Source organism: Anomaloglossus baeobatrachus, chromosome 7, assembly GCF_048569485.1.
Source record: "Anomaloglossus baeobatrachus isolate aAnoBae1 chromosome 7, aAnoBae1.hap1, whole genome shotgun sequence".
Classification (NCBI taxonomy): domain Eukaryota; kingdom Metazoa; phylum Chordata; class Amphibia; order Anura; family Aromobatidae; genus Anomaloglossus; species Anomaloglossus baeobatrachus.
This window is the reverse complement of record NC_134359.1, coordinates 185,345,164-185,369,653: the sequence shown is the minus strand read 5'-3', so window position 1 is coordinate 185,369,653 and position 24,490 is coordinate 185,345,164. Positions and strand designations below refer to the sequence as shown.

General features: G+C 41.2%; 1 protein-coding gene across 1 annotated transcript in view; it reads right to left on the bottom strand.

The window, feature by feature from the left end:
* DNAH7 (dynein axonemal heavy chain 7) overlaps positions 1-24,490 on the bottom strand; it is an 880,767-nt gene that overhangs the window by 492,242 nt on the left and 364,035 nt on the right. Inside the window, exons 28-31 of the mRNA XM_075317837.1 lie at positions 14,877-14,975; positions 10,268-10,516; positions 7,299-7,448; positions 1,675-1,857 (exon numbers count right to left, since the gene is read on the bottom strand). Of these exons, the coding sequence (XP_075173952.1) occupies positions 1,675-1,857; positions 7,299-7,448; positions 10,268-10,516; positions 14,877-14,975 (681 nt within the window). The remainder of the gene's footprint in view (positions 1-1,674; positions 1,858-7,298; positions 7,449-10,267; positions 10,517-14,876; positions 14,976-24,490) is intronic.

Below are 24,490 nucleotides of genomic sequence, written 5' to 3'. Positions count from 1 at the left end.
TGAAGCGCCGTCCGATCAACTTTGCGGCATTTGGCTGAATATGGGCTGAAAGTATATCCCGGTACACTTCAGAATTCATCCGGCTACTCTTGTCTGCTGTTATGTCATCAATAAACACAAGTGCCCCAGTGCCATTGAAAGCCATGCATGCCCATGCCATCACGTTGCCTCCACCATGTTTTACAGAGGATGTGGTGTGCCTTGGATCATGTGCCGTTCCCTTTCTTCTCCAAACTTTTTTCTTCCCATCATTCTGGTACAGGTTGATCTTTGTCTCATCTGTCCATAGAATACTTTTCCAGAACTGAGCTGGCTTCATGAGGTGTTTTTCTGCAAATTTAACTCTGGCCTGTCTATTTTTGGAATTGATGAATGGTTTGCATCTAGATGTGAACCCTTTGTATTTACTTTCATGGAGTCTTCTCTTTACTGTTGACTTAGAGACAGATACACCTACTTCACAGAGAGTGTTCTGGACTTCAGTTGATGTTTTGAACGGGTTCTTCTTCACCAAAGAAAGTATGCGGCGATCATCCACCACTATTGTCATCCGTGGACGCCCAGGCCTTTTTGAGTTCCCAAGCTCACCAGTCAATTCTTTTTTTCTCAGAATGTACCCGACTGTTGATTTGCTACTCCAAGCATGTCTGCTATCTCTCTGATGGATTCTTTCTTTTTTTTCAGCCTCAGGATGTTCTGCTTCACCTCAATTGAGAGTTCCTTAGACCGCATGTTGTCTGGTCACAGCAACAGCTTCCAAATGCAAAACCACACACCTGTAATCAACCCCAGACCTTTTAACTACTTCATTGATTACAGGTTAACGAGGGAGACGCCTTCAGAGTTAATTGCAGCCCTTAGAGTCCCTTGTCCAATTACTTTTGGTCCCTTGAAAAAGAGGAGGCTATGCATTACAGAGCTATGATTCCTAAACCCTTTCTCCGATTTGGATGTGAAAACTCTCATATTGCAGCTGGGAGTGTGCACTTTCAGCCCATATTATATATATAATTGTATTTCTGAACATGTTTTTGTAAACAGCTAAAATAACAAAACTTGTGTCACTGTCCAAATATTTCTGGCCCTGACTGTATATATATATGTATTGCCTGTTTACCTTTTTGATATATTTGCCATATTGTGTATATACTATATGTACCTTATGGGGTTTTGGCGTGATGGAGATTTGCCTTTATAGGCTTTTTAAGTGTTTTTATGTGTTGTGTTGTGTGTCCTCTACTGCTCCTTGAGTGGTTATTTTATCTGTCTTTTTCTGTAACCACAATAAAGTTTTTTGTATTTTCTCTAATCTATTGTATTGGTGATCCCTGTTTGGTATACCCTTTTTTTTCTCTTTTTTTATATTGGTTCACACTTTCAGTAAGACTGTCAGGTAGCTTTGTAATGCAATTTATCGTCGGATTAACTCTATAACTGCAGAGACATTCTCTTTCATACCATATTTAACCTGTGAATTGATGCAATTCTATTTTTGGAAGAAAGGAGCCATGGTTATCTAATGCTAAACAATTTGTTTAATGATAAGAGAACCTCATTGGATTTAGGCAAGCCTATCTCATAAAAGGCAGTATGTAAGGATTTTCTTGTAATTTCCCATCTGTACATTAATATATAGTTTAAACATTCCCCCACCAAAAAGCTATGGATACTTACTGTTGCAGGAGACGCTACTTCTAAATCCATAGGCTCAAATATCAGGCTCATTTGAGGAGACATCTGAATAATCTCTCCACTCATCAAACACAACTTTTTGTTGTCATCCAACACTGTGTTCATGTTTTCAATCCACACAGCATCAACTGGTCCATCAAAAATAAGCCATTTTCTATCTGGTGTCTAAAAACATAAAACATCAATTTTATGAAACTCAAGTTTTACAGCAAAATGAAGGTTGTCCTCCCTTCCCAGGTGAATCATTTGTTCAATTATTTTAAAAAAATAGAAGTTACATTAGTAAACCAAGCAAGAGAAAAAAAAGTGTGTAATAAGGGCACAAGTAAAAGGAATTAAAAAAGATTTAATCAAAAGAGCATATACAGGACCAGACATTTCAGAAGAGCATGTGAACTCCCAAGACACTGAAGTGTCCTGCCCAAGACACCCTACTTCCCACACAATAAGAAGAAACGTGCAGCCTCCGATCGATGTATACTTAATAAGACGGCAAAAGGGGCTTACAAAGATAAAGTAATAACAGCAGCTGAATGCAAAAATGAAGACAGTACATACAAAATAGCCTGACTAGGGGACCTCCATATTTGCAAATGTAAAAAAGCAGCAAAACGTCAAGCATTCCTTTAATGTATGTTTTTATCAGCATCTCTCATTGTTTTGGAGAACTTCTGACGTACTCTTCTTTACAATTTTGCTTGTAGAGAACCATTTAGCACAATTTTGTAATGTAAAGAAAAGACAAGGCTGTAATGGCGCGGTAATACACTGAACAAAAATATAAACACAACACTTATCTTTGCTCTCATTTTACATGAGCTGAACTCAAAGATCTAAGACTTTTTTTATATCACAAAAGTAATTTTTCTCTCAAATATTATTCTCAATTTTGTCTAAATCTGTTAGTGAGCACTTCTCCCTTCCAGAGATATTCCGTTCATCTCACAGGTGTGGCATATCAGATACTCATTATACAGTATGATTATTGCACAGGAGTGCCTTAGGCTGGTCACAATAAAAGGCCACTCTAAAATGTGCAGTTTTACAGTATTAGTATGGTCAGCGAAGGGGTGGGGGGGTCAGAAAATGAGTATCTGCTGTGACCACCATTTGCCTCACACATTGCAATACATCGCTTTTATATAGAGATCAGATTGTTAATTGTGGCCTGTTGAATGTTGGTCCACTCCTCTTCAATGGTTGTATGAAGTAGCTGGATATTGGCAGGACCTTGAACATGCTGTCATATACACTGATCCAGAGCATCCTGAACATGCTCAGTGGGGGACATGTCCAGTGTGTATGATGGCCATGGAAGAAATGGGATGCTTTCAGCTTCCAGGAATTGTGTACAGATCCTTGCAACATGGAACCATGCACTATCATGCTGCAACATGAGGTGATGGTCATGGATAAATGGCATCATAATGGGCCTCTGAATCTCGTCAGGATATCACATTAAAAATGGCATCAATAAAATGCACCTTTGTTTATTGTCCATAACATATGCCTGCCCATACAATAACCCCACCACCACCACAACATTTACATCAGCAAACCACTCACCCACATGACGCCATTCATACAGTCTGTCATCTGACCTGTATGGAGAAAATTGGGATTCATTTGTGACAAAAACACCTCTCCAACCTGCCAGTCACCATCAAATGTGAGTATTTGTCCACTCAAGTTGGTAATGGCAATGAACTGCAGTCAGGTGGAGACCCCAATGAGGACAATAAATATGGAAATGAGCTTACATGAGACGGTTTCTGACAGTTTATGCAGAAATTCTTTGTGTATGCAAACCAATCGTTGTAGCAGTTGTCCATGTGGCTGGTCTTTTATTCTCTTTTAGGTGAAGAAGATGCTGGATGTTGAGGTCTTGGGCTGGTGTGGTCACTCGTGGTTTGCGGATGTGAGGCCGGTTGGTTGAACTGCCAGATTCTCTGAAACGCCTTTGGAGACAGCTTATGATAGAGAAATGAACATTCAGTTCTTGAGCAACAGCTCTGGTGGACATTCCTGCAATCAGCCTGCCACTTGCCCAGTCCCTCAAAACTTACAGCATTTGTGGCATTGTGTTGTGTGATAAAACTGCACATTTTAGAGTGGAGTTTTATTGTGGCCAGCCAAAGACACATCTGTGCAATCATCATGCTGTCTAATCAGCATCTTGATATGTCCCACCTGTGATGTGAATGGATTGCCTTGGCAAAAAAGAAGTGCTCATACACAGATTTAGGCAACTTTGTGAAAAATATTTGCAAGATAAAGGCTTTTTGTGTACATAGAAAAAGAGTTAGATTTTTTAGTTCAACTCATGAAAAATGGGAGCAAAAATGAAAGTATTGCATTGATAATTTTGTTCAGTGTAGAATTGATATGCAGAAAAAAGAGGATGTCCAGCTCTTCAGGCAAAGAATCACGTCTTTATTTCATCATGCAGACACAGAGAATGACATGACCAGCACTACGCGTTTCAGATGAAAACACTCACCCTTAATCATGATCAATGAAATGCAGAAAAAAAAGTAGAATTGATACCTTTGGTGAAGAAATCAACTTTATTGTTTGTTTGGTTTTTAGCACCATTTGAAGTTGTCTGTTAATTGGATTTCAGCACACAGTGACCAGAGTGCACACTGGGTCTTCGCCTCCCTATCGGTGACTGCTCAGCCCCTTCGTCTGCCTCCAGTCTGTGAGTGATCTTCCTCCTCTATTTGAAGTCTCAACAGTAACCTGTCATTGAAAGACCAGAGGAAGGGGGAGGGGCCAGGGAATTACAGACAGGGAGGAGATCTAGTGTACAGTTGAGCCCCGATCTAAGGAAGTATAATTAGCTGAAAACTTCAAATGGTGATTAAAGAACAACAAAGTGGATTTCTTAATCAAAGGTATCAATTTAATCTATTACAGAACCATTAAAGCCAGGTCTTTACTTTACATTATAAAATTGTTCTGATGGGTTATCTTGAAATACATTGAGGTTTGTTGGCATTCATTCATTCATTCATTCATTCATTCATACATTCACAGCAATTTCAATTGGATTGATGTCACGACTTTGATTGGGCCATTGCAACACTTTGAGCCTTTTTTTAGCCATTCTAATGTAGATTTGCTGGTGTGCTTAGGATCATTGCATGAGCAAGCTTTGGTCTATACACCTTGTGCATAAATGCCATCATATTTGACTCAAAAATACTTTGGTATACAGAGCAGTTCATGGTCAACTTAGAGTCACAGGAATTGTAGCTGCTAAAAAAAGACCAAATCATCACGCCTCCACCACCATGCTTAACAAATTGTATGATATGTTTCTGATGATATGTTGTGTTTGGTTGTGCAAGGTAGTATGACCAAATGTATCCATTTTGGTATCAACTGTCCAAAGGTTGTTGTTCTACAAGTCTTGAGGTTTGTTCAGATGCAAGTTTAGCTTTACTGCCATGTTCTTTTTAGAAAAATAAGGGCTTTCTACTAGAAACCCTTACAAGCAGGCCATTGTTATTCAGTCTTTTTCTAATTGTACTGTCATGTAAATTTAAAAAGTTAAATGAAGCCTTTAGAGGCTGAGATACTGTCTCTTGGGAAGATTGCTAACTGTTTTGAATGTTTTCTACTTTTGAACAATCTTTTTCGCTATAGAATGATGGACTTCAAATTGTTTGGAATTGTAGTTAAAACCAGTGATGAGCAGCACTATAATGGTGCTCGGTACTTGTAACAAGCAGTTGGACGCAAGGACAAGCTCGACTCGTGTACTGAGTATAATGGAAGTCTAAGGGGAACTTGAGCATTTTTCCGAAAAATGGTTGGAGGCCCTTTCCACTTTTAGAAACGTGCACTGCAACCATTTCCTGTAATGTAAAATAACAAAATCAGTCCAATGTCAGCTCTCTGCCATTCCACAAGTCTCAGCGCTGACATCACATCATTGGCATCACATCACAAGGACAAGCTCGACTCGTGTACTGAGTAAAATGGAAGTCAAAGGGGAACTTGAGCATTTTTCCGGAAGATGGTTGGAAGCACTTTCCACTTTTAGAAACGTGCACTGCAACCATTTCCTGTAATGTAAAATAACAAAATCAGTCCAATGTCAGCTCTCTGCCATTCCTCAAGTCTCAGCGCTGACATCGCATCATTGCCTAACATCACCGCTGCAAACAATAACAGAGCTAAGGCGCTTATGCCATCTACCCCAGTTGAGCAGATGAGCTGAGTGACTGTTTGTAGACGTGAGGTGAGCTGTCAATGTGACATTACCACTTAAGCCAAAACAGTGAGACCAGAGCAAATGTGGGAAACAGCACCGGACCCAAGGTGGGAAAGTTCTATCTGATTTTGTTATGTTAAATGATGCAAAATATTTGGGGTTCACATTTGTGAAGTGTAAAACCCCTTTAAAACAAGTCTGAATGCTTCACAGCAGCAAACTTCCAAAAGTGCTGCTTTTAAAGAGATGGTCACACTTTCTAATGAACAATTAATCATTGATTAGCAGGACCTGGCTGCTAGTTTCCCTTTTAATTCCTATGAAAGCAGTAAGAATGTATTAATTTTTCACACACTGCTTCAGCATTTTGGCATATGTTTTGTTCTAAATATATAAATTTGTGAAGTAAATTGTCATAACTTATTATATATATGGGTGTTGTCCATGAAGGAAACCTCTTCTAAAGCCCATGCACATAAAACCTGTCCACAACTTGTCAGAGCCAATGCTAAAAAATATAAAAAATAATGGGAATCTGTACTCTGGAGTAATGAGACTAAGATAAATGTTTTTGGAACTGATGGCTTCAAAACTGTATGGCAAGTACAAAGAAAAATACATGGAGCCTAAGTGAAATATGGTGGTGGCAATGTTCTTATGTGGGGCTACATGAGTGCTGCTGGTGTCGGGAAGCTACATCACATTTTATGGATGGTATCATGAATTCACAGATGCACTGCTCTATATTGAGAGAGAAGATGCTGCCATCACTCCATGCCCTTGGTAGACATGCCCTCTTCCAAATTGTCATTGATCCAAAATACACATCTGCTGCATTTATGAAGATGAACAGGTTGAAAGTGGTTAAGTGGTTACGTTTGTCTCCTGATCTCAGCCCTATCGAACAATTATGTGAAATTCTGAAGAGACAAGTTGACCATCACACTCCATCCAGCATCCAGGCTCTAAAAGACCATTCTTGAAGAATCGAAAAATATAGATGTTGTAATATGACACCAACTCATTCACTCCATGCCTAAAAGACTTGGTGCATAAAAGCCATGGAGGTCATACAAAATACTAGAAGTAGTTGTTTTTGGTGTGGGGTATATTTATTTTTGCATCAATTAATTTGAATAAAACAGAAGATTTTGTAATAAGTTATATTACTAGTCTTACTTACATGTTGTGCGTTAAAAAAATATTGGATGAAACTCAGTCTTGTCAAACTTTTGGAAACTGTTCTTGTGTTGATAAATATTGATTAAAATGTTACTTTTCAAAAGAGGTGAACTCATTTATTCTGAGCACTGTATATATATTTACAACTGAGAGGGTAATTCTATGGAAAAGAGGCATAGTCATTATAGACAACGTAACTTACCATTGAAGAAGCAAATGCCCTGAAACTAACTGCCAGTATTCCATCAGACCATTCATGAGACACTGGATCAAATTGTCCATAAAGTTGCCCCATGGTTATAGATTTGGGATTCAGTACCGTTATTTGAACTTTGTTTTCATCTAAAAGGCCCTGAAAAAAAGACATTTCATATCAAGTGTTTTTGTATGAACTGTTGTTGATCAGAACACTAGTTCCTTGCAGCATATGAATGTGTATTTCATGGTGTGACCTCATCACACTGCTGCTGTTGCCGGTGACACAGTTTAGTGGCTTGCGAGGACTTGGCGGGAATCAATAAGTATTCCAAGAGAAGCCAGAGACTGAATATATTATTATTATTATTATTATTATTATTATTATTATTATTATTATAAGGGGAGTGGTGGGCTGGGATTGGTGTTAGTATTACTATTACTGTGAGGGCACCTTATGGAACAACGGAGGAAAATTGTGGAGGTGGCACAGTTTACAATTCGGCAATGTGTGTAGGCCATTATAGATAGAAGCAGTGTGGGGTGGACATTATGGAAAGGGGCAGTGTGACAGACATAACGGATAGGAAAATTGTGGAGGGAACATTATGGAGATGGGTAGTGTGGGGGGACATGTATGATGGAGATGGGTAGTGTGGGGGGACATGTATGCAGTGTGGGGGACATATGGAGAGGGGTGCCATGTGATGGACATTACAGAGAGGGGCAGCATGGAGGGGATCTTAGGGAGAGGGGCACTATGTGGGGTAAATTACGGAGAGTTGTAGTATGTGGAACAAGTTTTGAAAAGAGGCAATGTTGGGAAATATTATAAATAAGTTAGGCACCAGAGGCATAACTAAAATCTGATGGGTCCTGGTGCAACATTTTGACCTCGGCACCCCCCTAGCATGTTAGTCATACATATGGGCCCTTGTAGAATTCTAAATGCTATAAAAATATGTTACCCCACTTCAGTATGTAGTAATGTCCTGCATCCTGTACTAATGTCTCCCATCTTCGGTTCTTTCTAGGTGTATATGTCATCCATTCTGGGCCCCTTTCAGATATATGTACCCCTTACCTTGGGCCACTTCCAGATATATATATCACCCATCCTGAGCCCATTCCAGGTATATGTGTCCCGCAATCTTGCCTCTTCCAGATATATATTTTCTCCATCCTGGTGTACATATCCCCCTTCCTGAGCCTCTTCCTAGTATTTATATCTCCTATCATCGTATATATGTACCCCATTTTGGTATGTAACCCTTCCTGGTAAACATCTCACTCATCCTGGTATACATGTTGTCCATCCTGATATATATGTCCCCCATCCTGGGCCCCTTCCTGGTATATATAAAAGTTATTTTCTCAGAAAATTAGAATAATTACCACAAAACACATGAAAATGTTTCCTAATAAATTAAAATGGTCCCTTAGTCTGGTTCAGTAGGCTACACAATCATGGGGAAGACTGCATACTTGACAGATGTCCAAAAGGCAGTCATTGACACACTCCACAAGGAGGTTAAGCCACAAAAGGTCATTGCTAAAGAAGCTGGATGTTTACAGAGTGCTGAATCCAAGCATTAGTGGAAGGTTGAGAGGAAGGAGAAAGAGTGGTAGAAAAAGGTGCACAAGCAACTAGGATAACTGCAGCCTTGATAGGATTGTTAAGAAAAGGCCATTCAAAAATTTGTGGAGATTCACAAGACGAGGACTGCTGCTGGAATCAGTGCATCAAGAGACACCACACACAGATGTATCCAAGACAGGGGCTACAACTGTCACATTCCTTGTGTCAAGCCACCAGTAGACAATGCCAGAAGTGTCTTACCTGGGCCAAGGAGAAAAGTGGACTGTTGCTCAGTGGTCCAAGGTGTTGTTTTCAGATGAAAGTAAACTTTGCATTTAATTTGGTAATCAAGGTCCCAGAGTCACAGTGGAGAGGCACACTATCCAAGCTGTTTGAGGTCTAGTGTGCCGTTCCACAATCTGTGATGGTTTGTGGAGCCATGTAATCTGCTGGTGTAGGTCCACTGTGTTTTATCAAGACCAAAGTCAGCGCAGCCATCTACTAGGAAATTTTTGAGCACTTCATGCTTCCCTCTGCCGATGAGCTTTTAGGAGATGGAAATTTCATTTTCCAGCAGTACTTGGCACCTGTCCACACTGCCAAAAGAACCAGTATCTGGTTTAATAACCACAGCATCACTATGCGTGATTGGCCAGCAAATTCACCTAAACCCCTTAGAGAATCTATGGGGTATTGTCAAGAGGAAGATGAGAGACACCAGACCCAACAATGCAGATGAGCTGAAGTCTACTATCACAGCAACCTGGGCTTCCAGGACCATAACACCTCAGCAATGCCACAGGCTGATTGCCTCCATGCCAAGCCACACTGATGCAGTAATTCATGCAAAAGGAACCCCGACTAAATATTGAGTGCATTTACTGTACAGACTTTTCAGTAGGCCAATATTTCTGAGTTAAAATTCTTTTTTTCAGTTGGTCTTATATAATATTCTAATTTTCAGAGATAATGACTTTTGGGTTTTCGTTGGCTGTAAGCCATAAGCATCAACATTAACAGAAATAAACACTTAAATAGATCACTCTGTTGGTATTGACTCTATATGATATATGTGTTTCCTTTTTGTATTGAATTACAGAAATAAATTAACTTTTTGAGGATATTCTAATTTATTGAGATGCACTTGTATATCCTCAGATGCATATGCAGCAGAAATATTTGCTGGCGTTGGTGGGCCTCTTCCAGCACGGGTCCAGTTGTGGTTGCACCTTTTGCGACCGCGATTGTTACACCCCCTGGTAGGCACTAAATAGACAAAATTGTAACTTTTTAAGTCTATAATGCACCCTTTGGAACAAGTTGTCTGCCAAGATTTATCACTTAGAAATGTTCTAATTGGGCTTGTGCTAGGAACAATAATAGTATTTTGGCAATACCTTTTCACAAATGTCATTCAGTGCTGCAGCTAAGACTCGGTAGGCTGAGGTCTTGCCACCAAAAGGCTCTCCAACAATCATAAAACCATGACGCACAATCATCATTTCATATATTTGTAGAATTTTTTCTACAAAAAAGCTGGTCATTTGTAAATTCATTTGATCACAATTTTCTTTTATTGCCTCTAGGAAGATATTATAATCAGCTTTAGGAAGTTTCACTCCAGGAAACAGATCAGATGTAATGCCCTAAAAGGAAGCACAGAACAAAAAAATCTTGAAATACTTATTTCTTTTTCACACACCTTTTACAAGATCCTAAGACAAATAATAGTCATAATTGCTCACATTATCATGAAGATATTTTAGCTGAATAACTGTGGAAAGGAAGCGCACATAGGATCTTATCCGATATAAGGTAAATCACAGGGAATAGGACAGGTACTCACCTGCTGTAGTTATGACAGACACAACTCCTTGAAAGACAATGTAAATAGAATAGTGGTAAGCAGCAGCCCCGATGCAAGCGGTAAAATATAAAAATGTTTCAGAGAAAACGGGCTAAATGCTGCGCTAAAAAACCCAGATCCAGGACATATAATAAATTCCTTTTCTTTAATTTCACAGGTCAACACGTTTCAAAGACTTATCAGTCTTCTTCATCAGGACAAACAAAAGGAACGGCATGCCGTTCCTTTTGTTTGTCCTGATAAAGAAGACGGATTGTATAGCTGTGAGTGATAGGAGACTCACAGACAATTGCAGCATGGTGTGATTTTTTCCTCAGTCCGATTAGGGATGAGGAAAAACTCACAAATGTGAGCTGCAGCTTTGTCTTACATGGGGCAGAGTGCAATGTGAGATTTTCTCACTGCACTCGTGCAAGACATACGTCAGTGTAACTCTACCCGTACAGTAAAAATAAATAAATAAATAAAACATTTGGAGTAGGGTCCCCCCATATTATGATACCAGCACAGATAAAGCGCAGAGCCACAAGCTACAGCCCCCAGCCCTGCGCTCATCTTGGCTATGTATCAAAATAAGAGAAACCATATGCGGCTTTTTTAAAAAATTATTTAAATAAATAATTTAAAAAAACAGCGTCAGGTCCCCCCCCCAATTTTGATACGCAGCCAAGATAAAGCCCTACAGCTGGGGGCTGGTATTCTCAGACTAGGGAGGGCCGTGGTTATTGGCCGCCCCCCCAGCCTAAAATAAGCAACCTGCAGCTGCCCAGGATTGTCGCATCCATTAGATGTGACAAGCCTGGTGCTTTACCCGGCTCTTCCCATTGCTCTGGTGCGGTGGCAATCGGGGTAATAAGGGGTTAATAACAGCCCACAGTTGCTAGTAAGCTTTAGATTAGTGATGGCAGGTCTATGAGACACCCCCCATCACTAATCTGTAAGTGAAAGTAAATAAACACAGACACCGAAAAACCCTTTATTTGGAATAAAATACAAAAAGCACCCTCTTTTACCACTTTATTAACCCCCTAAACACCCCTGCAGGTTCGACGTTATCTGCACGAAGTCCCACGGCAATTCTAGCTCTACTACATCTTAGTCACAGCGACTAGCCATAGCGCATGACTGCCCGCTGTGAGCTCCAGGGAGAACTAATGCACTAGCAAGATGCAGCAAGACCCCCAATAAGGTGGAGGCATCACAGGTGCAAAAGAAGCATATCTCTCACACACTTCCAATCAATGGAGGGGGTGATTGCCGGATGATAAAATTGCAGACAGATGACTTGTATAGGGCGCCGTTGACACGTATAGGTGCACAGTATCTGGCTAGCAGCCTATTAGTTACACCCATACTATTCGACTAGACGGGCTGCCCAGTACTGTCTAAGTGCACCATACAGGGACGGGGACTCCAATATACAAGGCCTACATTTAGGCCATAATACCATCTAATACCTATATTTTATACATATATATTTTTTTTTTGCCCATAACATTTTATACAGGATGCAACCAGGCCCCTTAATGTAGGGCTATACAAGCCATCTGTGTGCAAATTTATCATCCAGCAATCGCCCCCTCCATCGATTGGAAGTGTGTGAGTGATTTGCTTCTCTTGCACCTGTGATGCCTCCACCTTATTGGGGGTCTTGCTGCATCCTGCTAGTGCATTAGTTCCTTGGCCTGGGCAGGTTATATCTGCTGCCCTCTATTTGCTGTAAGCAATTGCTGAATTTTTGGAGGAGATTTTTATCCCTCTTTTTGTTGCTCTTTTATTTATATATCAGTGTAGGGACCCACAAGTATGAGGACCCTTGACATGGGTTGGAGGCAACCGTATTCTGGCCATAATACCATCTAATGCCTCATATATATTTTATATATATTGTTTTACACATAACATTCTATACAGGATGCAGCCAGGCCCCTTAATGTAGGCCTTGTATATTGGAGTCCCTGTCCTTGTATGGTTCACTTAGATAGTACTGGGCAGCCCATCTGGTCGAATAGTATGGGTGTAACTAATAGGCTGCTAGCCAGATACTGTGCACCTACATGTTTGAACGGTGCCCTATACAAGCCATCTGTGTGCAATTTTATCATCCAGCAATCGCCCCATCTATCGATTGGAAGTGTGTGAGTGATTTGCTTCTCTTGCACCTGTGATGCCTCCACCTTTTTGGGGGTCTTGCTGCAGGTTTTAACTGTTTCCCTCTATTTGCTGTAAGTAATTGCTGAATTTTTGTAGGAGATTTTTATCCCTCTTTTTGTTGTTTTTTTATTGAGCTCTAGGGAGAGAATGAATGAGCCGCAATGAGCGATGACTGGTTGCAGGCAGACACTGTCACACAGGCTGAGGGCACATCAGGCTGCAATCAATTTAAAAACATTTACATTTAGACGCCAATGTTTTTAAATTGGATATTTTTTATATACACCAATAAATGATGTAAAGTTTATCAAGACTCCAGAAGAAAAACATTTTTGGGACTGGATAATTTTTCAGGTGCTGGATTAAACCTCCCTTGTTGTTCAAGCTCCCAGGAACCGGCCCGCTGACTGTCCGTGCACTGATCTTCAAAACTGGCCATGGTTGCACAAGAGGTGAGCTGAACCTATTTATATTCAAGTTTTACCATATAGTGTACTGGAAAATGGGAAAAAAAATCCAAATGTGGAGAAATAGTGAAGAAAGTGCAATTGCACAATAGTTTTTGAGGTTTTTTTTATTTACCATGTTCATTTATTCATTTGTTTATTTATCATGTAAAACTGACTTGTCAGTATGATGCCTCACATCGGTACGAATTTCTAGATACCAAACATACTGGGTGCATTTGCATTTATGTAAGGGGTGAAAAAAATTCAGAAGTTTGCCCAAAAAAAGTCATCATTTTCCAGGACCTCTAGTGTTTTCATTTTTTGGGATCTGGGGCTCAGTGATGGCTTATTTTTTGCGTCTTCAGATGACAGTTTTAATTATACAATTTTTGTGTAAATGCGCTGTTTTGATCGCCTGTTACTGCATTTTTAAAAAAATGTTGCGGTGACCAAATAACACAATTTTGGCGTTTGAATCTTTTTCTTGCCACGCCTTGTACCTACCAGATTAACTGATTTAAAATTTTGATAGATAGGGCATTTCTGAAGGCGGCAGATCTAAATATGTGTATATTTTTGAAACATTTTTAACTGAATGAAGCAAAAGGGGGGTGATTTGAACTTTTTTTTTTATTTTTCCTTTTAAAACTGTTTTTATTTATTTTACTAGTCCCCCTAGGGGACTTTATCTTTGTAAAGTTTGATCGCCTATGCATTTCTGCTGATCAGAACGCATAGCTCTGATCAGCAGAAATGCTCCATCTCCTGAGTGCCGGTGCTCTGTTGGCTCTCACAGAAAGTGTGTCATGGCAGCTTCAGGGGTCATCAGCTGACCCTGCGCTATCAAGACAACACATTGGCGCCCCATTATCGTGTCATGGGGCCCCCCAATGGCGGTGGGGAACAATGCGATCCCTGCCGCAGGCATTTAAAATCTGATGTTAGTATTTAACAGTTTGATCTAAGGGGATAACGGGCGCGCCTCTTAGCCACACGTGTGCTGATCAGATCAGCAGACATGTGTGGCGATTACACCGTGTTCGCTGCAGGAGCCCATGGTAACTGGAGGGAGGTGACCAAGGACGTACCAGTACATCCTTGGTTGTAAAGTTATTTATTTTAATTACATTTCTTGGGGTACCCCTTTAAATACGGATAGCACACAGATGATACTCTGATGCCATCGGTATGCTTTACATTTTCATGGGCCCATAGACTTGTATTGACCCTTTTCAGCTGTGAAAGACAGATACCAGAATAGGACCATAAATTTGGTATGTGCTGTGTCCGTGAAAAAAAGGATATTACATGTACATGCCACACGGTCGTCTGAATGAGGCCTTACCCCAAAGAAATAATCATTGAGATATAGCAGAAATGTAGTACAAATTGAGACCTAAATAATCTTTTCTACTTCTGTTAAGGACTCCTTTATTCACACTTTAAATTGTAAATTGTAGTTTCTTTTTTTATTACCTTCATTTACAGGCTTTTAGTTTTTACATGTAAAGCTATATTAAGAAATTTAGAACTTACCTCAAAAAGAGGGAGATCATGTGACAGAAATTTAGGCAGATTTACATCAATTATAGATCTAAGAAGTAAAATCTCTTCATTTTCGTTTGGATATTTAAGCTGTAAAATAGAAATGAATAATCAATGTAAATATTAAATATTTAACGCTTATGATGAAAACAATTTATGTACATTTGCAATAGAAATCTATAAATTTATTGACATGTTATATTGCTAATGTCTATGGCAAATAAATGGAAATTGTATAAACAATATGCTCATAAAAACAATACATCCCTTCATTCCATATACTCTAAGGAAGTTCTGTATAATGTGGCCATGTGTGACCATGTGACTCAATAACAAGACCTTATTTTAACTCCTAGGAGATGTCCACTTTTGGACTTGAATTTTCTTTTTTTGTTTCTGTAGCGGCCCATGGGGCAGGTGTTCTAACCTACTCGTTCCGGGCCGGGGGTGCAGATCCTCTGCGTCGTCACGAGGTGGCCTGACCTGGTTCCGTTACCCCGAGGAGTACAGGAAGGAGGATTGGAGGGTGGTAGGGAGCATGGAGGTAGTAGTCTGAGGTTACTAAAGTCTATTAGAATCGTCGTGACGCCACCTGTGGTACGCGGCGAGGGATGGGGGCCGCCGCTACAAGGTCTCTCTCTGGGGCAGATGTTAAATGCAGCCGGGATGGTGTCGCTCCCCTAGGTGGAGCAGGTTTACCCCGGGGAGGATGACGGGGTGGTTGTGGTCCCAGTTTGTGCCAAAGCGCTGGGCGACGGCACTGGTAAAGGAGAGGCAGAGGCAGGGGCTGCAGTTCCAAGTCTTTTTACTCACAGGTTGTTCAAGCGCTGCCCCAGAGTACCGATCTCTGCCACGATGGGCTCTAGCCGGTTGCTATCCAGAACCCCGGCCCGAGCCTACTGCTCCAAGCCATGGGCCCACGAAGAGAAAAAACACTAACTAAGCTGTGCCCAGGAAGGTTCTGCCTAAAGTGTGATGGATGCGCCTACTTCTACCCCATGTGGTGCCCGCCCCCAGTGGTTGTCCTAGCGACTGGGGAAGTCCCATGCTTTGTGATGGCTGGCTCCCCTGTCTTCCCTAGTCCAACCCCCCGTGAGTAAGTACCTGCTGTTTGTGTGTGTTTTGTGAAGGCACCGGCAGGTTAACCCCCTCCTGACCCAGGATAGTTTTTACCCCTGAAAAGTGGTGCAATACCCTGTGGCACCTGAAGACCCAGGGCACCACATTTCCATACAGGGACTTGGTCAGCACAGAATGACTGTTCCAACCAAGTACGGGCGCTTGGGGCACCCTTGGTGTAGCCAAAAATGGACACTCTATGTTCATCCCCCCCACACACACACACTTTTCTTTGATCGACAGTTCTGATTTCGCAAAGACAGAAAAGGGTGAAGAGAGATGGAAAATCAGGAGGTGGGAAGCTGGACTTCAATATTTGGCTAGACCAAGGGTGCACTGAGCGCCTATACTTGGTCTGAAAAGTATTATTTTCTAACAGATAACCTTTAAGTGCATGTATTTTTGGAGCACTTTTTGGAGGGTAAAAATGATTTTTGCAATTGGGTTAGAAGGGCTAAAAGGTGTCATTGTTCCATCAAAATTTACAAAATCAATTTTTTTATGGACCACATATTTAAATTGACTTTAAAGTGTACTTTACACGCTGCGATATCAGTACCGATATCGCTAGTGAGCGTATCCGCCCCCGTCGGTTGTGCGACACGGGCAATTCACTGCCTGTAGCGCACATCATCGCTAACCCCCGTCACACGGACTTACCTACCCTGCGACGTCGCTCTTGTCGGCGATCTGCCTTCTTTCTAAGGAGGCGGGTCGTGCGGCGTCACAGCGACGTCACACAGCAGCTGTCCAATAGAAGCAGAGGGGCGGAGAAGAGCGGGACGTAACATCCCGCCCACCTCTTTACTTCCGCATTGCCGGTGGAGGCAGGTAAGGAGATGTTTGTCGCTCCTGCCGTGTCACACACAGCGATGTGTGCTGCCGCAGGAACGACAAACAACATCATACCTGTCGCAGCAGCGATATTAAGGAAATGAGCGACGTGTCAACGAGCAACGATTTTTCACGTTTTTGTGCTCGTTGATCGTCGCTCATTTGTCTTACACGCTGCGATGACGGTAACGGTGCCGGATGTGCGTCACTACCGACGTGACCCCGACGATATATCGTTACCGATACCGCAGCGTGTAAAGCACCCTTTAGTGAATTATGTGACAGAAAATGCCTAAAAAACTGCACCCCTCAAAGTGCTCAAAACCACAGTCAATAAATTAATTAACCCTTTAGATGCTTCACAGAAATTAAAGTAATGTGGAGAGAAAAGACAAAAATATAACTTTTTCCCACAAAAATGTTACTTTAGCTCCATTTTTTTAATTTTCACAAGGGTAACAGAAGAAAATACACAATAAAATTTGTTATGCATTTTTTCCTGAGTATTCTGATACCCCATATGTGGTGGAAAACTACTCTTTGGGCACTTGGCAAGGCTTGGAAGGGAAGGAGCACCGCTTGACTTTTGGAACACAAAATCGACTATAGTAGATAGTGGACACCATGTCATGTTTGTAGAGCCCTTCATGTGCCTAAGCCGTGGAAACCTTCCATAATTCAATCCATTTTGGAAATTAGACCCCTAAAGGAATTTATCTAGATATGTGGTTAGCACCTTGAATGTCCAGGTATTTCACAAAGTTTTATTAAGTTGAGCCGTGAAAATAAAAATTAAATTTTTTCCACAAAAATATTGCTTTAGCCCCCACTTTTTTATTTTAACTAGAGTAACACAAGAAATTGCACCCTACAATTTGTTACATAGTTACATCGGTTGAAAAAAAACTAGGTTCATTTATTTCTACCTTACTCCACCAATTATACATTTTGTCATTAAATCATTTATAACCTACAACGTTTTGTATACTGAGGAAATCATCCAGCCCTTTTTTAAAAGCTGTTATAGTATCTGCCATTACTACCTCTTGTGGTAGGGCATTCCACAATCTGACTACTCTAACTGTAAAGGACCCTTTCCTATTTTGCTGCCGGAATTTCCTTCCATCCACTCGCAGTGAGTGACGCCTGGTTCTTTGTATTGTCTTTTGCAAGGAATGTGCTAGTCCTTTATATTGACCACATATGTATTTATACATATAAATGAGATCTCTGAGACATCTTTTTTCTAAGCTAAACTTTTTCAACCGGGGGAATAATAGACCCCAAAACAATCGTGCAATTGTACTATTTTGCAATTTCACTGCACTTTGAATCTTTTTCCGGTTTCCAGTACATGAATTGTTAAAAGTAATGGTTTTATTCAAAAGTACAACTCTTCCCGCAAAAAACAATCCCTCATATGGGAATATTGACGGAAAAATAAAAAAGTTATGGCTCTTGGAAGAAGGGGAAGAAAAAATTAATATGAAAACCGGAGAATCACCGAGGAGGGGTGAAGAAGTTAAGTTTGTATAGATTCCACTCTTGTTCACTCACTTTACATTTTGATAATTGATAACAAGTAGCATTCCTACTTTTTCCATAAAATGAAGGCAATGCTTAACATTGTATTTGCAATACCAAGAATAAAAATTGGAACTATGAAAATCATAGGATTGATAGGCTTGCATGATTTGCACATTATGAAAAAATGGAAAGAACATTTTGAAGACATCTCGGTCTATTCAGTATCAGGTATAACTGTCACGTGCAGAAATCCCTGCACTTACAGGTACATGCTTTGGCTGTTATTAATGGTTGTCTGAGGCGTGTTAAGCCACATTGAATTCATTTGTGCTGTTATTCAAGATCTGCTACTGTCATCTGCTTTTGCAATTGCCAACTAATAACATCCCAGATGTGCACAATGGAAGACAAGTCTGGAGACACTGTAAACTATGATAACCTGTTTAAGCCAAGCTGTCTGCTCATGGTAGCACGGGTAACAATCGGTCCAGTGTTGTCATGTTGAAAAATGAATCAGTCGTTCGGCCATTTCAAAGTGTCCCAAGAACAATATTGCATCAAAACAACTCCAAGTTGCATGTTCCTTATGCTACTGTGAGCAGCTTTTGTTAAAATGTTATTTTAGCCTACAGCGTCTCTAGACTTCTCTCCCATTGATCACATCTGGGACATCATTGGTCAGAAATTGCCAGCAGCGGATCTTGAAGATTTGACTGCATGAGTGCATTTGGCATAGCAGAACATTCATCAGGCAACCATTATAACCTTACTGATAATATGCCAAGGTTTTTAACTGTGGGGATTTCTGTACATGGCGCTTATACTCAATGCTGAATAAATCACGATGGTTTTATAATTTTGTTTCAACTTTCTATCATTTACATATCATTAATATCTCTACTGATCCTGTGATTTCCATAACTTCATCACTTTTCCTTCCTAATGTTACAATTTCAATATTGAGGAGTGCATATACAGCGGATGAACACGTCACCAATTTTCTAAGTAAATACAATATATTTCTAAAGGTGCTACGGACATGACATTCTCTCCATATGTTGATAACAACCCATCCAAACCATACAGTAAAACATATAAAACCATAGATGTCCATAAATAAAGCGATGTGTAATAATGAGAAATGACGCAGGGAAAGTATTGAACACATGCAGCAAAAGAGGCAAAAAAAGCCATGGAAAGTGATGGCACAATCTGAAAGTTATCACAAATTAGAAAGCAATCCTACCACTTAGTAAAAATAATATTGGTTGATCTGCTGGCCCATAAAATAGTATCTCATTACCAAGGTACCACCCAAGAAACATCTCATAATGGGTAAAACCAGTGAGATGACTCAAGACCTTCACAATCTTATTGTTGTAAAACATACTGATGGTATTGGTTACAAAATTTCTATATTACTGAAGGTTCCATTGAGCACTGTTGGTGTCATAATCAGGAAGTGGAAAAAACATCATTTCACCATAAACCAAGAAAGACCAGTTCCTCCAGGCAAGATTTCAGACTGTGGAATGAAAAGAATTATTAAAATAGTTGTCCAAGAGCCAAGAACCACCTGTAGAGAGCTATAGAAAGACTTGGAATCAGCAGATACAAATATTAAAAAAAAACCCCAAGTAATACACTCAACTTCCATGGCCTGTATGAACGCTCACCAGCAAGACTCGATTGCTGAACAAAAAGAATGTTCAAACACGTTTAAAGTTTCCTCAACAACATTTAGAGAAGCCACATCCATTTTATAACTTGAAGAAAATGAAAGGCACTCACCGGTCTTGCATTGAAAACGGAATTTATTCTGACATCAAAAATGCGGGTAAAGGTAGTGAGGGAGGGGGAGCACACAACACGCCGGATGACAGCTGTTTCGCGTCTCACCCAGACGCATCTACAAGTCCATGCAAAATGGATATGGATCTGGACTGTTTGAAATGAGCACCATTTATGCGAGCTGAAGTTTACTGCCATATAGTGTTAAAAAGCTCTGTATTTTGCTTCAGGTAAGCGGCTGAAACAAAAGCGATGGATTGCTTTGTTTAAATAGTGCCCAATATTTAAGCCTTTGTCAGTTTTTGAACATTTAGAGAAGCCTACGAAATACAGGGAGAATACAGTCTGGTCAGATGAGACCAAAATTCAACTCTTTGGATGTCACGATACACCATATTTGGAGGCTTTTAACAGCATACCAACAGTGAAGTTTGGAGGGGGGAATATCATGGCGTGGGGCAATTTTCCAGCACTGGCAGCTTCATATACTTAAAAAAAGGATAAATAGACAAATGTACACTGAGTGCAGAATTATTAGGCAAGTTGCATTTTAGCGGATTTTTTTTATTATTGATCAACAACTATGTTCTCAATCAACCCAAAAGACTCAAATATCAAAGTTTAATATTTTTGGAAGTGGGAGTGGAGTTTTTTTTTAGATTTGGCTATCTTAGGAGGATATCTGTTTGTGCAGGTAACTATTACAGTGCAGACTTATTAGGCAACTTAATAAAAAACAAATATATTCCCATCTCAGTTGTTTATTTTCACAAGGTAAACCAATATAACTACACAAAATTTAGAAATAAACATTTCTGACATGCAAAAACAAAACCCGAAAAAATTAGTGACCAATATAGCCACCTTTCTTTATGATGGCACTCAACAGCCTACCATCTATAGATTTTGTCAGTTGCTTGATCTGTTTACGATCAACATTGCGTGCAGCCTCCCAGACATTGTGTACTTTTTTCCCCTCCCTGTAGATCTTACATTTTATGAGGGACCACAGGTTCTCTATGAGGATCGGATCAGGTGAACAAGGGGGCCATGTCATTATTTTTTCATCTTTTAGACCTTTACTGGCCAGCCACGCTGTGAAGTAGTTGGATGCATGTGATGGAGCATTGTCCTGCATGAAAATCATGGTTTTTTTGAACGATACCAACTTCTTCCTGTACCACTGCTTCAACAAGTTGTCTTCCAGAAACTGGCAGTAGGTCTGGGAGTTGAGCTTCACTCCATCCTCAACCCGAAAAGGTTCCACAAGTTCATCTTTGATGATACTAGCCCATATCAGTACCCCACCTCCACCTTGCTGGCATCTGAGTCGGAGTGGAGCTCTCTGCCCTTTACTGATCCAGCCTCTGGCCCATCAAGAGTCACTCTCATTTCATCAGTCCATAAAACCTTTGAAAAATTATTCTTAAGATATTTCTTGGCCCAGTCTTGACGTTTTATGTTTCTTGTTCAAAGGTAGTTGTTTTTCAGCCTTCCTTACCTTGGCCATGTCCCTGAGTATGGCACACCTTGTGCTTTTTGATACTCCAGTAACGCTGCAGCTCTGAAATATAGCCAAACTGGTGGCAAATGGCATCTTGGCAGCTTCACGCTCGATTTTCCTCAATTCATGGGCAGTTATTTTGCATCTTTTTTGCCCAACACGCTAATTGCGACCCTGTTGGCTATTTGCCATGAAATGCTTGATTGTTTGGTGATCACGCTTCAAAAGTTTGGCAATTTCAAGACTGCTGCATCCCTCTGCAAGACTTCTCACAATTTTAGACTTTTCAGAGCCCGTCAAATCTCTCTTCTGACCCATTTTGCAAAAGGAAAGGAAGTTGCCTAAAAGGTATGTACCCCTTATATAGGGTGTTGATGTCATTACACCACACCCCTCCTCATTACAGAGATGCACATCGCCTAATTTACTTAATTGGTAGTTGGCTCTCAAGCCTATACAGCTTGGAGTAGGACAACATGTATAAAAATTATCATGCGATCAAAATACTCATTTGCCTAATAATTCTGCACCCAGTGTACTGATAGATTATTGATAAAAAGCTGCTGCTATCTATCAGGATGATGAAGATGAAATGAGGGTAGACATTTCGGCAACTCAATGATCCCAAACACACAGCCAAGAAAACTCTCAATTGGTTTCAGAGAAAGAAAATAAAGTTGCTAGAATGGCCCAGCCAATCACCTGACCTGAATCCAATAGACAATTTATGGAAGGAACTGAAGCTCAGAGTTCATAGAAGGAGTCCAAGGAACATTCATGACTTGAAGAGTGTTTGTGTAGAAGAATGGCCCAAAATCACACCTGAGCAATGCAGGTAACCAGGGCCGGATTATAGGCGGGGCAGGCGGGGCTCCAGCCCCAGGGCCCCCACCAAAAGAGCTTTCAAGGGGGCCCCCACCACCAGGGCCATACTTGCCACTAGGCACCTGTCAGCATTTTTTTTTTCTTCACACCCTCTCCCCCTCCATAAAGACAGTCTAATAAATGAGCTGTTTTCGGGTGGAAAGGGGGGCGCGGGGTGTTGGCCCACCGCCATTTATTTGAATCTGCATCTTTAAGATGCAAAAACAAACTGCGGGCACAGGACGCTGATTGACCCCGGAAGTACCAGCACTTGCACTTCCGGGATCAGAGGTGTGCCAATGAGCTCCCTGCTATGTGCTGCGGCCGTACCCAGCGAGGGGCAGGGGGGCATGGTGTAGTGGGCCACTGTATCTGCTGTCCCCGCCGTGCTCCTCTGCAGAGTGTACATGCCAGGCACACTAGCTGCAGCAGGTGGCAGCGCGCTGTGCTGTGCCGGCTCTGGTCCCAATTGGTACGCTAATCGCTGGCCCAACAAAAAAAAAAAAAAAAAAAACACTTTACTCGAGCTGTTCCCTATAATAGTAGCTACAACTCTTTGGGCAGAAAAGTTGGCGAACAATCGGACCCGCTTCAGGACTGACTACATAAGTGTCGTCCACGCCGTTAACCACCTCGCATCTTCCTCACAACCGGTCATCAGCTTGCTACGATACTTAGTTCTCAAGAGCCTTGAACATAATATCTGGTTCAGGGCCAGCCACATACCGGGGATTGATAACACTATCGCTGATGCCTTATTGCGTTTGATTTTCAGAAGTTTCGAGCATTGCACCCAGAATCTGACAACAATGGCCAAAAGTGTCCACAGTCCCTCTGGACGGTCCCCGTGGACAGTTGATTCCGCTGGTTAAGGCATCCCATCAATGTGGCATTTGTATGGTAAGGCTTGGGACGAATGATTTCAATATAGTTCAACCGCTGCCTAGCCAGGTGTCCGCGTTTTTTTTCTTAGCAATTACGTTGCTCGAGACATAACGCATCTACATACCAGTGGCTTGCCGGGCACAGTAGCGTAGTAGCGGGTTGCAGGAATAGCCTCTCACTTTCAGGTTCGTGGAATGACCGATATCACCAAGGCCTTTCTGTTCAGAACAGGAAGGCCATTTCATTCGCCATCCTTTCCGGCGTAATAAACCAGCTAGGCGACATTTGCACTAATGACATCGAGGTCCTCTTGTTCTCGGCCGCCTTCTCGCTAGCATTCTTCGGAGCCTTGACGGTCAGCGAATTAGTTAGCAGGTCCTTAGGTCGCCCCGGTGGTCTGCTACGCGACAATGTTATAGTTTGCAATGGTGGAGTACGGGTTCGCATAAGGCACTCCAAAACAGATCAGCTCGGTAGAGGAGTTTGGTTCCCTATTTTCCCGTTTTCAGGTATGTCCCATCCTTACCTTGCAGCGACACTTAGAGTCTTGGGTTCCCAACAAATTCTTCTTGGAGCACGCAGAGGGATCCCACTCATGGCGACACAACTTTCGGCATTGCTCAAAATGTCTATTTCCTACCTGGACCTACAACCAGGAGATTATGGCATGCACTCCTTCCGCATCGACACGACAACCGAGGCAGCAAGGGCCAGCTTCATACCTATCCGTACAGTCCTGTAGTTCCCTGCCACCAGTTGTCCACTGTTTGGCACGTTTATATATTACACAAAAAAAAAAATAAAATAAAATAAATTGTTAAATAAATATATGTATATCATTTCGGTTAGCTAAGCACCTTCAAACCTAAAGAAACATTAATACAATGATGTTTACTGACACGATGATGGAAAATGTTTTGCATACAAGAGAGGTAACAGTTTTTCTTTTAGATCTGTCGAGACCTAGCATCTGGATCCTAGGTCACTCACACATATTCTGGGCAGCACGGCGGGCCGAGTCGAGACCGGGTGGAAGCGTGCTGGGAGTTTGTGACCTCAAGTTTCACTGGAGAAGAGTTCA